General features: G+C 48.4%; 1 protein-coding gene across 2 annotated transcripts in view; it reads right to left on the reverse strand.

Moving 5' to 3' along the window:
• Positions 1-4,356: 4,356 nt before the first annotated feature.
• Positions 4,357-17,197, reverse strand: part of ABL1 (ABL proto-oncogene 1, non-receptor tyrosine kinase) — a 77,731-nt gene continuing 64,890 nt past the window's right edge. For both annotated transcript variants that reach the window (XM_030961205.1, XM_030961206.1), the window contains exons 5-11: positions 16,714-16,798; positions 16,173-16,350; positions 13,834-14,018; positions 11,577-11,729; positions 10,844-10,933; positions 10,355-10,519; positions 4,357-8,020 (exon numbers count right to left, since the gene is read on the reverse strand). In XM_030961205.1, coding sequence (XP_030817065.1) covers positions 6,321-8,020; positions 10,355-10,519; positions 10,844-10,933; positions 11,577-11,729; positions 13,834-14,018; positions 16,173-16,350; positions 16,714-16,798 — 2,556 coding nt within the window. In that variant the 3' untranslated portion in view covers positions 4,357-6,320. The remainder of the gene's footprint in view (positions 8,021-10,354; positions 10,520-10,843; positions 10,934-11,576; positions 11,730-13,833; positions 14,019-16,172; positions 16,351-16,713; positions 16,799-17,197) is intronic.

Genomic DNA, 17,197 nt, shown 5'->3' on the forward strand with positions numbered 1-17,197 from the left:
AATCACCAAATCCGTTCCCTGATCACACAGAGCTTTTGCTGGGGCGCAGGGAAAGGGCCTGGTGCTGGGTCTGCAGTGCTGGCAGAGAGCAGGGGTGACACACGGGCATGGGCAGAGCAGGGGTGGCACAATGGGATGGGCAGTGCCAGCAGGGCCAGGCAGCGAGGCTGGAGGGTTACAGCAGGATGCTGTGGTGCTGACAGTCCCCAAGACTGTCTGTAGTCCAGGGCCAGCCGTCAGTGAGGAGAGGGTCCCTCAGAGCTCTCCACCGAGCTGCTGCTCTCCCGCCTATTAAGGGAAAGTCCCTCCGGCAGCAATTTCTGCTTAGTGTCAAGATGCCTCTTACACGAGGCAGCTTCTGCCCGCAAAACCAGGGCAGAGCAGCAGGGTTCGAGAAAATCTCGTCCTTAGCAACCCCTGGAGTGAGCACAGAACCCTGCCCTGGCACCACCAGCCCTGCCACAGCCCCACACTCCTCACCAGGGCGAGATTGTGATGCCTGACCTTCGATGTCCTTGTCACCACCCAGCTCCTGCTGACAGCCTGGCCCTTCCCAATGCCTTCCTGGCCTCCTCACCACCTAATCCAGCTGTAGCTACTGCAGAACTTGGCTGCAGAAGGACTGAAACAAGAACTTCTGACCACTGAGAGGTGCTCAGTGTCACTGGTGCTCCAGCCACCGTCAGTGCAGCTTTGGGGACCATTAGCCCCAAAAGCCAGCACAGGAAGAGCCCCAGCCACTGCCTTCCCCTCTTTTGGGCAGATTTAGCTGTGCCTATCCCAGTGTTTTCTCTGTGCCTGCCAGAGGTAGCAGCAATCAGAGCTCTAACTACCTGCTGCAGGCACTAACAGCAACTCACACACTGAGCCACGGCTGATATTTCATTGCAGGCACAGAAATGAGCCTGGAGATGATTTGCAAGCGCTGAATTGCACCCTCAAAAATCAGAGACCGTGGCAGGACTTGGTTGGGGGAGTAAAAAGATTAAAAAAAAAAAACCTAAATCAGGCTGCAAGAGGTGCATTGTAATATCCATCAAGCAGACAGAGCACTTAATGCAGTGCTGCGTGAGTCCTTCTGGCAGCAGGAGCAGTGACTGTGGCTGGATGGAGGAGCTGGAGCCCAGGGGGAACAATCATGGGGCAGCAGGTGCAGGGAGCAGGGGAGGCACAGCACCAGGCTCATCCAGGTCTGCAGGGACACGGACAGCGCCAGGTTTGGCCCTCAGGTGAGGATGGTGATGGCTGTGAAGGTGAGGACGGGCATTTCCCCCCCTGCAGCCCTGAGCATCTGGCACTGGGGAGAGCAGCAGGGCCACCCACGGCACTCAGGGCGGCTGAGCCCGCACAGACCCGCAGCGCAGGCACCCCCAAACCCATCTCCATCCCTCCATCCCTCCCCAGTCCTGCCCCTGTTTGGATCGGGACGCCGGCGCCGCCTCACGCAGCGGAGACGGAGCTTTATCGACGTTCCCATGGCAACCACTTCCCCCTGCCCCTCTCTTTTGAGTGTTCAAACCATCAATAAACTCGCACTGATCAATTTTACCCTGCGCTGGAGCCGGGGGGAGGGATGCAAGGGAGGAAGGGGAAGAGTTTTGGTGTAACTCGGGGTTAGTGAGGGCTGGTAAATCCCTGGCTTTGCTGTGATGGATCATTGCAGGGGAAAGTGGCACTGGCTGCTGCGGGAAGGGAAAGGGAACCTGCTGGGCGATGCCGTGGCTGAAGGGATGCCTGGGCTCCTGCACTCAAGTCCCGGAGAGGAACAGGCTCAGAACAGCCTCATAAAAGCTCTCACATAATGAGGCTTTGATTGATGTGCAATAACCTCGGTAGAACTCACTGAAAATCGGAGCACTTACCTGGCAGGTGGGACGAGGTTGGGCTCAGCCCCCACGCCTCAGGGCTCCTTGATGGGGCGCTTGGGGCCAGCAGGGCAATGCCATCACCCTCTGCCAGGAAAGGGGCTCCTGCCAGGCTGTGACATGGGGCAGGTGAGGGGCCATGGCATCCCTGAGCTCCCCTGAGCACACCTCGGGGTGCCTGGGAAGAGGCAGCGTTCCAGGCTCTTGGTTACTGCTCTTTGGTGATTAACGCTGGGGAGGGGAGATAAAAGTGAATGGAAAATAACTGCCTGGAGCCTGGGGGTGTAGCTGGGAGGAAGGAGGGGGGAACATGCCAGGAACGACCCCTGAGGGGCTGGAATGCCCACCCCTGCACAATGCATCTCCCAGCCAGCTCCCACAGGAAGCTGCACCCCTGCCCAGGTCCTCTCCTCCTGATGGGGAGCAGCTCCTGAGGGGCACCCAGACCCTGAACATCTCTGAGGGGTGGAGAGCTCAGAACTCACCCACCCACAGGGAGCTGCATCAAACAGGCCCTGGATTCCTCTACAGGTGGCCAGAGACAGCCCTGCAAGCATTGCCACCACAGCTGGGACTGTCCATGAAGTGCCCCATTAACCTTCCCTGCCCAGGCACAGCCCCTGGCCCTCCCCTGGCCTCTGCTGCACTCCCATGGGCTGCCCCTCACTGCTCCTCCAGCCCTGGCAGGGCTGCTGCACTACAAACACACAACAGGAACAGCAAATCTCCGAAACCCAAAGGATCCTCTGTACAGAAGAGCCTGGATTAATTGCATCCCAGGGACTCACGAAGAGGCTCTGGGTATCATAACTGGGTCATGCAGGCTGCAGGAGCACAGGTGGGACCTTTACAGCAGAATAGATGCCAGGACAAACACAGAACCCTCAACAAAGGGGTGATTGCTGGGAAAACGTTCAGCACAGCCTGGTTTGCAGGTCAGCTTTCTGCTGAGCTGGATCTGCCACTGAGCAGCCAGGGAGGACAGCCCTGAGATAACTGAGGGCTGTGCTCACCCACAGCTTTAGGGACATTGGCACTGCCAGGGCATCAGGACTGACCAGGAGTTGACCAGGCAGTGTGCTGGCACACCTGGAAACACCACGGGCCCAGCCAGGCTGCCATGCCAGCCTGACCATAAAAACACGGGATTTGCAAGAAAAAGAGTGAGCACAAAACACTGACCACATTTTACATCTCGTGACAAGCAACTTCCCAACAAAAAGCAAGATGACATTAAACGAAAACTTAAAAGAGTGAACATTGTAATTTCAAAGACACGAAAACCAAAACAAAAGCACAAACACAGCTATTTTTCCCCCAGAGCACTCTCACTTTCAAGCTCAATAGCCTTGAAAATTGGAGCAATCAAACTGTTAAATGCATCGATCTGTTAAATCAACTCCTACTGTACTCAGCTAAATTTAGCCTTTAATCCCCTCTCTCTCACTCCCAACACCAAAGATCCAGGGGCTTTCCCCAGCCAGGTCAACCAGGCTCTGCCTTCCCACACCAGAGAGCAGCCCCTAAGCCAGCAGGGATGGAAATCACGAGCAGTGACAGCATTTAGGGGCAGGTGAAGCTTCTCCATCTTCCCTCAGCCCACAGCTACTCACCATACCCAAGTTTGGACCTTGGCCAGGGTGTTGGTCACTCACAATCCCACCCAGAGCTCCCTGAGTGCTGCAGACCCCTTTGCTGGGCCTGTGCCTTGCCAATAATTTTGTTTATATTCACCAGTGCATCCTCCTGCTTCTCCTTCAGCTTCCTCAGCCTCACCAGCAGCAGCCCAAGGTTTCCCATCAGCCTTGTTCCCCTTCAGCCAGGACCCACAGATTTCACCAGGGACTTACTGAGGGGATTAGAAATGGAAAGAACTGGGTTACAACCCTAAAACGTCGTTGTGGAACTGTGGGACACCACACGCTGTCACCTGCCCTTGTTTTCTTCTCATCCTTTTTTAGTGTTCAGCATCTTCATTAATCAAAGCAGTGGCTGATTTTAGAGGCTGCTCAGTGCCTGGAAATGTTCCTCCCCCGAGGTTTGCTAGAAAGGCTGAAGGGAAACAGAAAATAAGAATGGGCAAGCAGAAACGAGGGAGGGAACTGTATGAGGAGAGAAACTCATGGGTCATTTCAGAGCAGAGGAGGAGGAGGAGGAGGAAAACACATCAGCAGCTGAATTACAAAACACAAACCATTAACAGAAGAAAAGTTTAGTCAGATCTCTGATATAAATCTCCTTGAAGACAACAGCAAAGTCTTTGATTCAGAAGAGGTGATGACACAGTCTTACTCTGTGTACCTCTTTTCTCTCCTGACTTTTCAGAGCCAGATCAAAGGAACATGGGAAGGGGCTGCTGGCCTGGCTCTGACCATCCCACTGTGCTCAAGGGTCACAATGAACCACCCAAACAGGGAATTCCTGGTTTCGGATGAGGAGTCTAAAGGGAGTGAGCTGGGTTGGAAAAGCCTCGCTAACAGACAAACACCAGTTTTCCTCAACATTGATTTATTTTTAAATACACTACGCAAGAGAGACTGGAATAAAAAAACAAATCAAAAAAATGGAAATAGAGAAAGAGAGAAGAATTGAAAGTCATGTACAGAAACAATCTGTACTGGACTAAATTAAAGGGGAAACGACCCCCTTAAGTATCACAGAGATGAAGGACAGAGCTATTTACACACTGTAAAAAAGACAAGTCTACAAAAGTGTGTAATAACGAGATACAAATGTATAATATAGTGGCACAATATGTTATCAAAGTAAAAACAGTACCTCCAGGAAAGAGACAATTCAAGGGTTGGGGTTTTTCTTACATTTTTAAAGGCAGCCTGTGGCAGAAGTGTGTATTTTCTTTTGAACATTTGTCACATGTTAAGTCATGGCTGTTTGTGAGGGCGAGAAGTGGCATGAACACACACGAGTGAACTACTAGAAATCATATACAAAACAAACAGTTCCAAAGAGAACAGCATAAAATACAATTGAAGGCAATTAGTGTTTAAGATACACAAGAGGGGTCACGAGTTACAGGGGAACAGAAAATGGGAAATGTGTTTTTTCTCATGTTTGGAACTGTTAAGAGGAGTTAAATTGCACTGTTAATAGCCCTAAACCTTGTTCTTTCACTATTGTCACCAGTCACAATTAGTTCCCAGCATTAATTGGGAAGGTCACAGGACCTTGGCAAGGAAGGCCTGGAGTCTTGCTGTCAGCATGTTGAGGCAGTTTCCTTGGGAGATGCACCCCAGGGAAGTGTCTGCAGTCTCCCCAGATCCTTGTCTGATGCTGGATGGAACCATGCTGGCATGAGGGTAGGAAAGCTCTCAGCCCCAGAGCTCTGGCACTGGATCTCCTGCCAGAGGGTTCCAGGGGCACAGAAAGGCAGACACCACAGCCCCCCAAAGCTCTGCAGGAGGGCAGGGGCCAGGCTCCATCTCCATCACTAAACAAACAGCTGGAAATTCAACTGGAGACACAGCACAGCAGCTCTCACCCACTGTGAGGGGCAGGCTCAGCCAGAACAGGAGCTGGAGGCACAGCTGGATGTGGATGGCTCACCCTGAGCCATCTCCTCCCACTGCCACCCTCCCAGCTGCCCAAGCTCTGTGACCCCCACCCCAAAGACCAGCCCTGTTAGTGCCACATCCTCCTCCTGACCTTCTCCAGGCCTGTTCTGCAGCTGAGGGAGATCCACAAACAGGCTCCAGGGCTGTGACACCAGCGGGGGCTGCCTCCAACACTGTGAGCCCAAGCAATCCACTGGAGCTCAACAACACTGAGAAACTACTGAAAACACAGAAACCAAGGGCAGCGGGTGCAATCAGAGGAAGAATTTGGGCAATCATCACTTGTAGCATTCTGTCATTGAAAAAAACCTTACATTAATAATTTTCCTCCCTTCCCTCCCAAGCACCAAATCTGTTGCATTAGTGTCAGGTAAATGTCAGACTTGGGCCAGGACCACGTGCTGGGCAAACTCTCCCAAGAAATGCAGTGGGTATATTGCTATCCAAACACTCATCCTCATGTGCAGGGGGGCAGAAGGAGGGGACAAAAATGCAGTACAAAGTCCTCCTGGGGAGGAGGTCATCTCAGTGTCCATCAGTCTGGCTTCAGTCTCAACGGTCTGTCCAGAACAATAAAATATTAATAAAAAGGCATGGTGTGACATCAGCATTTAGACTTGTAGTCCACAAGGCAAGAACTCCACAGATAAGACGATTACAAGTATATGAAACACAGGGAATGTGGGTTCAGAGGGTGGGAAGTGCCTCCTGAACACAGCCCTGCCCTTTGGAGCTGGGGTGTCCATTCACAGTCTGTGTCCTTGGCACAGCCCTAACCCCAACACCCCGCTCCTTTCTCAGTCCACACGTTACTCTCTCCACAGCTGGCTTTGGCCCATTGTGATTGATTGATTCATGGTTTGTTTTCCAGCCTGGTTTCTTGCTACCTCTGGACGATGTCGCTGATTTCTTTCACCGAGCTGAGCAGTTTGCTAAAGTCCTGGGTGGCGGCGGGGCCGCTGCCAGCGCTCGCGGGGCAGATCTGGAGCTCCCTCAGGTTGTTCTCCAGCTTATTGATGGCCTCCCGAAAGGCAAATTTGTTCCTCATCTGCTGAATGGAGTCCACGTAGCTCACACAGAAGGTGTAGAGGTTCTTGCCAGCCTCCAGGACGGCGCTGTGGCTGGCCATCTGCTCAGAGTTCTTGCTGATGGCGAGCCGCAGCGCCTCGGTGCTCTCCAACACCACCCCTTTGGTGATGGTGCCACTGGCAATCCTCTCCGGGGGCTGCCGGGTCTTCCTCAGCGAGACCCTGGTGGATATGAGGGGGATGAAGGCTGTGGATGACGTCTGGTCCCCGCCTGGGGCAGAGGGTACGGATGAGGAAGAGGCAGCTGGGGTTGCTGTGCTCAGCAGCAGCTTTGTAGAGGATTGTGGCTTTGGTACAGAGGGGATCCCCAGCTTTTTCACACCTTCCCCTGACTGGTTTGGCTTGACAGCATCACTGCCTGCAGCCTCTCCAACCTGAGTCAACTGTTTGGATTTCGGCCCAGACACCACATCTGCTGCTGCTTCATGGCTGGGACTGTGAGAAACCTTCCCAGGCTTGGCAATGGACGATGAAGACAGTGGGAGTGGAGGGGCTGGTTTCAGCTTCGGTAACTTCCCTTTGTCCTTCCCTGCCGACTCTGAGGTCTGCTTGAGCCTCCTCAGGCGTGGCTCCTCAGAGGAAGCTTTGCTGGCCCCCACGAACCCAGCAGGGTTGGGTTTGGCAGCAGAACCTTGGTCCATCATCACAGTGGTACCTAAGGCACTGGATTTGACTCCATCATCCTTGTGGAGCCCGCTGGAGGAAGGAGGGGCAGCAGGCTGCCTACGGCCAAGTTTTGGTGTCAGGGTGGGAGGGCTGGAGCCAGGGCTGGACTCTGCATCTTTGAACACATCATCAGCAGTCTCTTCATTCTTCTTAAGCAGCCGTGGAGGAGGGGTCACTGTTCCCCTGACAGCAATTTCAGGTTTGGCCTCGTTCGCCCGTTTCCGAGGCAGCGCTGGCTTCTCACTCTTGTGCCCCCCGAAAGTGGAGGAGTCAAACTGGCGTCCCGTGGACTGCAGATCCCGAGGCAGAGTCACAGATTTCCACTCTGTGTCCTTGGCTCCATGGGGCACACAGGAGGCTGAGCAGGACCTCAAGAAACGCTTGCTGGAGTTGGAACTGCTCTCCTCCTCACCAGCCACCCCTCGATTGCTGCTCATCGTGCTGGACTTCTTCCGTAGGTGGGGAGATAAGAACCCAGAGTTCCCAGCCACGACCCCGTTGGTGACACCAGCCCCATTGCTCGGGCTCTGGAACTTGGAGGGCTCAGCTGTGTCTGCAGGAGGGGCAATGAAAGCTCCATTTCCAGCATCTCTACACTCCTCCTCCCCGCCCACCCTGCGCTCCGAGTGTCCGTCCATCTCCCTGAAGGAGCTGCTCCTTTTCGGAGGGGTGGGGGCAGTTTTCTTCTTCTTCTTGATCAGGGCACTGAAGAGGTTGTGCTTTTTGTCTTTTGGCAGCAGCCGCTCATCTTCATTCAAACTGCTCTCCAGGGCCACCCTCTCCTTCCGTGGGAGCAAGGGAGAAACAGCAGGTTCGTGATCCAGGAGGTCTGCAAGGGAAAAGGGAAGTTTTCTGAGATTGCCCAAAGAGCCAGAATAACCCATTTTATTACAGGATCAGTCTGGTGCAGCACCTCCAAAAGGTGCAGGTTCTCTAAACAGACACAACTTCAGAGCAGAAATAAATCAAGTGCAGCCACACTCAAGCCTAGACTGAACATGGTCCATGATCCTGCATCCATTCATTCCTGAGGTGGCTGCCAAACTACTTTCCCTGTGGGTTTCTGACTGGAAGAGTGACATACAAACACTACATGTTTGTGTTCAGATTCCCCTCCTCACATCTGGAGATTTGTCTAAACTTCACACTGTGAAGAAGATAAATAGGAAGAAGCCTTTGCTTTAGTCCCTGTGCTATTGCTGTCTTTTGAATCGCTGACCCTCTGAATTAATAAGGCACCTCTGTAACCCACCTCCATCCCCAGGCTCCTCGTTCATTTTCCTGATGTCATCCTTTGTGGGGAATGGAAAGGACTGTTTCATGACCAGAAATGGAGATCAAGCTATGACACTTCAGGTTGTAGCACAGTGAAGATGCTCAGCTTTGTACAGCAACAGAGAAAAGGGGCAGTGCCAGGCTCCTTCAGCAGCGCTGCTGCAGAGGGAAGCGAGGGGGTGACCCTCTCTCCACTTACAAGCAGTACTTAAAAATGAATAATGGTTTATAATAAATTCATAGAGAGTCCTGAAGGTCTCTGTGCTTGACTGACAGAGGGGCTCGTTCCCAGGCCAGGCACTCCAATGGCATTCTAATCCAAAGGAGGAATGCCTGCAGGGCAGCATATACATTTACAGCTTGACTAGGCAGCAAGAAGGGAGATGAAGCAGAGTCATAAGGAAGGATGCTTCTTAGTCACAAACTGGTGATCATCATGCTAAGGGGAGGATTTTGGCTGAGGAATGGATTTTGGTTGAGGGAAGAGAATTTGAAAAGAAAATATTTGTGTCGTTTGAGAGGACAACATGTTTTGCACAGGAACACTGCAGTTACACCATTCCCATGGGATTCAGGGGGACCTGGACAGCCAGAAGAGCCAGATCATGGCCCTGCTGAGTATAGACACTGTAGAGGTGCAGAAATCCAGAGAAAACTAGCAGCTAACACTAAGGATCAGCTTCCAGCTGCTGGACTTGCTATGGAAACACTGACAATTGGAAGGGAAACTGCAATAAAACTTTATTGTGAAAAAATTTCTTCCACAGTAAAGAATGAAATGATTCCCAGCATAATGTTAAAATCATATTATGCCTGCTGTACTTTAATTTCTCAAAGCTCTCAAGTATTTAAATGAAATTATTTTAACTTCAAAAGCTTGTAATAATAGGCAATTATATTTCCTATATATGGTAAATAACCTTCCTGCCTGAGTCACTGATACTTTCTTTTTCCATCATTTAAAATCCCCTTTTTCCCTCCCCTCTGCCCAGATGTACTTTGGCTACTGACACATGTACCACTGGGTGAATCTGACATTACACAAAAGAGGTCAGTCTCATGAATGGTCAGAAGAGGCAGCCTCAACAGGAGCTGCAAAAAACCCCACTGCATTTCATTTTACATTCTTGTTTTTCAAGCATAGAGCTAGACACAAATCTCCTGTACTCATTCAGCCTTTTACCACTGCTTTTATTACCTCGGAATGGAAGGTAAGTGCCTGAAAAAACTGATTGGAAGTTTAATTTTATGGAAGAGTCTGTAAATACCTCTTTGTCCCTCGCTGAAATTATATTTGGTGCTTGCCAAGAGTAATACTCTTCTGTGCTGCAAGCACAAATCTGGTAGGATGGAACAGTGAAGAAACCTCCCTTATGGGGCTTGCTAAACCCAAGCTATCACCCTGCTTTAAATTATGCAGTGTGGTAGTGTAAAGTGGCTTGAACACAGCAGATTACCCAGCACTCAGATGCAGTGGGAGATCCCACTGATAGCTACTGCCAGGGAATGGGAAGAGAATATGATCAGAGAGCTCTGTGCTCAGGCTCTGGTCTTTGGGGAGCTGCAGGCAACAGCCATTAAGTTAAAAGAACTCCAAGGGCTTCTCTAAGCAACAGCAGGGAGATCACCAGTCCCTCAGCCAGTTAAGGATTCACACTCCCAGCTGCTCTGTGTATCTGGTTCCAGAATTAACAACCTACCTTTGCAAAAACTAATAAAAGGAGTTCTGGACCCAGGACAGCAAACTCAGCAGCCTGTCACCCAGAAACACAGCGAGGTGGCACCTGTGATTAGGCACAGCTTTGCCTACGTGAGGGCCTGAAGCTAGATGTGCATTTTGTTTCCCCCTGTATTTCCTGAAGGAATAATGACTTTAATTAAAACCTACCACATTCCCCCTGGCCTCGAGCATGTGCAGTCTCCAAGCCCTCGTTGGCATCTTTGCTTTCTGCAGCTCTCCTCGATGTTCGCGTTTTGGTTGGCAACTCTGGGGCTTGCAGGAAATTGCTCACTACACTCCTCATGCCCTTCTTTCCCAACTCCTTCTCCACCTCTGCAAGGCACAGAAGAAAAACAATCACTGCAATCAACTGAAGATAAAAAACTATTGCTCTGTTTGGAATTAATAGCACAAAAGAAAAACAACACAAAACAGGGGTTCCTTGGGGTTGTTCCCTTTAAAATGAGATGGCTGCCCAGAAAAAAATACCCATGTAAACAAATAACTGCTTTTGCTTTCCACAGCATTTACACCAGGTAGTAGAACACAGGACTGAGTTTCACTGCAAAGCAGTCTATGAATAACAGCAGAGTTAAGGATGAAGTCAGCCCTGATCTCACCCCTGGTACTGCTGGTCCAACAGGGACCCAGACCTACCATCAGATATGCTGGATTCCTGAAACATCGTTTCAAAGGCCTGATGGATCTCAGCAAAGGATGGTCTATCAGAAGGACTCCACTGCCAGCCTGAAAAAAAGCACACCACCACTCAAATCTTCCCTCCAGCAGCAGACACTCACTCAGTACCCTGCACCAAGAGGAGCCAGAAATCACAGCTCCCTTCCAATACACTGAGATAAAATACTGACATGAAAATGTGATTTACAGGGTGCTGAGTGTCTGCAACCACTTTGGCTCAGTGACAGCTGCAGACACCCAGCACTCCCTAAATCAGGTTTTGGTGTCAGTGTGTGACAGTAGGTGCTGAGCACTGCTGGGGAAAAGTGCAGGGCACTGAGTCACGTACCAAAAGGCCACAGTGAAGAGTCACAGTCTGTCCTGCAAGAAGCCAAATGAAGCTCCTGCTTCATCCTTGGAGCACAAGCTTTTCTTTAAGTTGTCAGGAAAAAGGAGACAAAGGAAGCATTGAGCTCCACAACAAATCTCCTCTCTGGGCCTGTGGGCTCCCAGCAGAGATGAACAGCTGGTTTCATAGCATGTTCATCCTCTAGAGAAAGCAGTTTTAACCAAACACTTCCACACAGAACTGCACCTTCCCTGATACTGGCAGGGGATTCTCACGTGTTGTGGTACATAGCCAGACCCCTGCACTTTTATTGCACCCTCGCAGAGGTAAAAAGCAGCATCTGCAGGGCTAACAAACACTTACATGCTCTCATGAGCTCATAAACTTTCTCAGGACAGCCTTCAGGTCGCTCCATACGATAGTCCTTCTCCAACAGCTCATAGACTTGAGACAGGTCAATCCCAGGGTAAGGGGACATACCATAGGTTGCAATTTCCCACAGCAGAACACCAAAGGCTGCAGTAGAGAACGAGAGGAAAGAAAAAAAAAAGGGGAGGAAAAAAATCAATAAGCTTTGTTTTCATCTTGAATTTGAGAGGATGTTTAGTGGGAGCAGTCACTAAACAGTGCTGCACACTTAGACCAGCCCTGGGTGGCTCAGATCCCATGCTCAGCAGCAGCTTAAATGTTAAAGAAGCGTAACAAGGCTCTCCGTCAGCACAGACAAGTCTCCTGCGATATGACAGGGTAGAATTAGACTAATTTTCAATGTATCAGTTGTCTCCAACCTGAACGCCTTGAGATCCTTCAAGTCCTATTAGAGGCACAATTAAGAGACTTCACAGTGGATTAGCTGAAACTGCTTCACTGCTGCACTGCAGTCGCTCCCTCGGTGTGACAGCTCCTCTCATTTGCAACCTCTCCCTGGAGGACTCGCACATTTTAATAGCTCAGTGTTTTTGGGGTGCCCTTGTTTAGCTGCAGTGTGGTCTGGAAGGGGAATTTGGGAGGCAGCAGTGAGTGGAAAGTTTGAGCAGTTGTTAGCAATGGGATACGGTGAGGGTGAGACATTTTGGGCCCAGGGAAAGCTGAATAGGAAAAAGGAGAGCACAAAAAGGGTCTTGGAACAGGCATTCAAGTGGCAGCAGTCAGTGGGGATGCAGGTCAGCAGCGGGGTCAGGCGGCTAACCCAGGAGTCAGGCACACAGAATCAACCCAACACCAGTTCAACAACCTGCATGTAATTAGTTCAGTCACCCTATTCTGTTCTTAACCTGAAGAGAAAGCGATTACAATTCTGCATAAATAAGGAAATCACATCACATTACATGGCAACGCCACCAAGGGCAATTTACATTAGACATTTCTGTGCACAATTTTCTTTGATTGCTGTCTTGAGGCAGTGAGGTGAAAACATCTAAACCCTGGCATGCCCAGCAGCAGCCCTGGCCTCTGGGGACAGCTGATCTCTGATGAGATCCCAAAGTCCACTGCCCCAACTCTGCTTCCTGAGGTTACATTAACCCTCAATAAAGATACCCCGTATTCCTTTGGGATCTTTCCTCACCCAAATACTCTGTTATTGAAAGGCACCAGGGATCCTGCAGCCACCACAGCAGTACAGCAACATCCTAAGACTGTGGCAGACACTCAGCAGTCAACACCACATGGAAACCCAAAGCAGCAGAAACACCTTGGTCAGCAATCACATACTCCTTGGGAGGCTGCTTTGGCTTTTCCTCCTCCATCTACGAAACATTTTACATCAGCCATCTACCTAAAAGTTTCTTCAACATAAAACCTTTCTCTGCACATTTTCCCCCAAACTGCAGAAAACTTCATCTCTGCTTCACTACTGTCTGTTGGTTTATACATAGAAGATGCTCAGGATGTCATTTTCCAAGTGCCTTTGGGACCACATTCCACAAACCTCTATCTCATGTCACTGGGCACTTTTGAGAATTTGACCAACAGCTATTGCAGAGATATAAAACCCAAAGAAATGTACTGATAAAAGTACAATGAGATTTTCTGTGGTCAGATTTGATACAATATAGCTCAATTTAGCTAAGTCTACTCTTATCACCAGCACTTCAGGGCTCTTCAATAACCATTTGTCATCAAATTTTCCCTCTGCTTCTCCTCATCTCATTCCAAAGATTATTCCTTTAAAATGCAGAAAGACAAGCTTGGAGCTATCACTAGACAGATACACACATAATTATTTTTTTTAACATAAAACGAACCAGATTCTTTAGTCCTTGAAGTAGTTAGAAAGTTTTTGGCTATATAATAATGTATCACTTCATAGTCCTGTGCCAGAACCCCATCAAGGCAGTAGCACTGCTGCACTTCAGCCCCATTTCTACATTTCTATGAACACTAAAGTACCCTTTACTTTTCATATTTGCCAACAACTCAAATATATAAAATCAGGTGGGCATTCTCTGCTGAGACTGCCTAAGCAGAGATTACTCCTGCACTCTGACAAGCTCACAGAACAACGTGGCTCAAACCAGGGAATTTGCTGCTCCCTCCTGAAATGTTCCACAACAGCCTCACTTCCCAGCCCTGGAAAAGAAGACTATCATCTGCATTAATTTCCCATGCAAATTCTTACCCCAGACGTCGGATTTGATGGAGAACTTGTTGTAGGCCAGGCTTTCTGGTGCAGTCCACTTGATGGGGAATTTTGCTCCAGCGTGGGCCGTGTAGGTGTCACCCGTCATTAACCTGCTCAGGCCAAAGTCTGCCACCTTCACCAAGTGGTTCTCCCCTACAAGGCAGTTCCTGGCAGCAAGGTCCCTAAAAAGAAGAGGCAAAAATAGGCAATGAGAATTCTTTACCATCTCACTTTTAGTGATAGCAAGGCAGCCTGCTGTTCCTGAAGAAACCTGGGCCTGTGTGATTATTTTGATCCAAATATTACACAGAAATTCTGGAGTTACATGCACACACACAAGAGGGAAAGTTATTTTCCATTCCCTCTTGGTAAGACTGTCATCCCAATTTTTTTTTTCTTCTAATTTGAAGTGAGAGCTTCAAGAAGCCCCCTCACTTTCAATAAAAGCTGCCACCCTCAGGATAAAAATATTTCAAAGAAATGTCAGTGCTCAAGTTATCAATAGCTGGGGATGAGCGCTGAATAAACTGAGTTTCAATTCCTCACTTCTTGCCCACCTCTGTGGCACTTCAGTCACCCCAGCCAACACCAGCCTTTCTCCAGAACTCCTTTTCCAGTCCTTGGTTAAGGACCAGGACGAGCTCCCCGCCCTGCTCTTCCTCCTCCCAGGTGTACCACCTTTCACAACACAACTTGTTCACAACCAGCATTTGGCCTTTGCAAACCTGCTGGAGCCTCTGCTATCAGTGCTGGCATTTTCAAAGGACTGGGTAAAAAGCAGATTTAACTTTTTCTCCTCTTTTTTTCCACCATTGGCCCCACCCTGGCAGGTGAGAGATGTGTACAGTGTATTTGCCACTTCCCTGGCTTGTACATGCTGTTTGCATCCTTGGAAATGCTTCAGGAGGATAAAAATGTAAAGCACAGAACTACATTTCTCCTAATATTAGGTTTTGTTAAAAACACTTTTCCAGATTATGTCACATTGAACTAAAAATTGATTGTACCAGGAAGCTCCTGTGAGATCTTTAGATATGAGGCAGACACTGCTGTTTCTGTTGCTTGTTCTGCTCAACTGGAATAAATTAAAAACAGAAAAAAGTACATCTAACTGGATGCCCATTTAAATTTCACAGTGTTTTTGAATGTACCTTCTTATCAATGCTGATTACTACAATGTGTATCCAAATAAAAGCTCCTCTCCATAATCAAATTCCTCCTCCTTCCTGATTTATTAAATGAGGTCAGAGCACAGCATTTGAATCCATGGATGTGAATTGTGACAACACTCTTCAAATAATTGGGTAGGTGGTTATGGGGGTGGCTGATAAGGAAAGAAGCTACTATTTATTTTAGATAAATGGGTCATCAGAAGTAAGAGGAAATGAAATGAATGGCAGAGAAGACAAATGAGATTCACACAAAGGAGTTTTTAAAGTTTACTTCCTGCGGGCTGAAGGGACAAAATCCTTTCAACAGAGCAAATCAAAGGCTGGAAATTTTAATTGGCAGCATCACTGTTCAATTTATTGACTGATAGCAGCATTTAACCAGGCCTTTCAAGCAGCAAAGGCAACTCATGGCTTAGAAGAGCACCTAGAACTTTACACACCATCTTCATATTTGTCTGTAATAAAAAACCCACGTGCTAATTCCATATTCCAGTTAATTGGGCAGGAAAGGTCATGCTACAACACTGAGAGCATCTTGTACAAAGCTCAGGCACTCTGAGCCCTGATGCAGGATGTGTCATTACATTGCCAGGAGCCCATTTCTGCAGACAAGGAACGCAAAGCTCCAGCCATAATTGCAGCACACTTTAAAGGTCAGAGTCCCTGAGACTTTTAAGACAGTAGAAATGCTTATTAAAGTGAATACACAATCTGGACAATAGCATGGAACAATCCCTGCAGTGGAAAACAAAGTGAACCAAACAAGAAAGAACAGAGGCTGGGGCGGTGCTGGGAGGGTGATTCTGCTGCAGGGACCTGCACACATCCAGCATCACCAACTGCAGCTGGTTTGAAAGGCTGTTAGAAAGAAGGAACTGGCTTATCTGGTCCATTAAAAGTCCATTACTTTGGCTTAAATTCACATTTCAGCCCTTGCCCAAAGCATATAATACTGATGTGTCTTTCACCTGCATCTACTTCAAAGGCAAGAGAAAAAACCTGTGAGAAAACCCATCCTTTGGGCAGGTTAACAGACTGTGCCAGATTTGCACTAGTGTGTTAAATATATGACACCAATCAATGCTGTGACAGACTGAAAGGGAGGAAAATACATCAAGGATTGTTCTGTGCTCAAGATTCAAGGGTGCTCCCTGTCCTTCCTACCTGTGGATGAAGTTTTTCTTCTCCAGGTACTCCATGGCTGAGGAGATCTGAGTTGCCATGTACAGCAGCACCACAGCATTCACCTCCTGCCTGTTACACTCCCTCAGGTAATCCAGCAGGTTCCCATATGTCATGAACTCTGTGATGATGTAGAAAGGAGGTTCCCTTGTGCACACCCCTGGGGAACAACATAAAGTTGACAGTGAATGTTGGAGAATATAAGTGAATCTTCAGGTTTCAACCTCAAAGGCAATTTGTACCTCCAGAAGGCAGAAAAATGGGGCTGGTGGAAAGAATGGATTCTGCTTGGAAGTGGTTAATAAAGGGGCTTAATTTTCTGCTTCAGCCTCTGGCAAATTAAACATTAGGGAGACGAGATCATTAAAAATCATGTATTAGTGGTACAAATTGTGAATTTTGCCAGACAATAAGTGTCTGTATTTAAAGCCTTGCTATGGTAAGCAGCTTATCTGCTCCTTAACATCCATATCACTGCACAAGGGTTTAGTTCAAATCCCTCTGCTTGGTATTTATCACTTACCTAATAATTGCACCAAGTTCGGATGCTTGATCTCCTTCATTACTGCAGCTTCTTTCAAGAACTCTTCCACCTCCATGGTATCCTCCTGCAGAACAATGGCAAAGCTTTGGCAAAGGCAGTGTACACAAAGGAGAAAGAGATTTTTATATGAGGACACAAAAAGAACTGCAAACTGACAACATACGCCACAGTTCTCACACAGTAATTTTTCCCTGTAGCCACAACACAAAGCCAGGGAGTTACAAACATTAATTTTTTTTGTATGATTTTAAAAATACATATTTTTGTCATTTTCATACTAGCTGAGCTTGCTGGGGCAAGAAAATCCATATGCCTTTTGTGAAGAGTCTCTCACAGAACACTTGGGAGCAGAAAAGGAAAAAATAAGCCTGTTCCTAACAGGAAAAAAAATAACATTAAATAAAAAGTACAGAAAAGGAACAAGAACGAACATAAAAGAAAGGATACACCACAATCAAATGGT

Source organism: Camarhynchus parvulus, chromosome 17 (assembly GCF_901933205.1).
Source record: "Camarhynchus parvulus chromosome 17, STF_HiC, whole genome shotgun sequence".
NCBI lineage: Eukaryota > Metazoa > Chordata > Aves > Passeriformes > Thraupidae > Camarhynchus > Camarhynchus parvulus.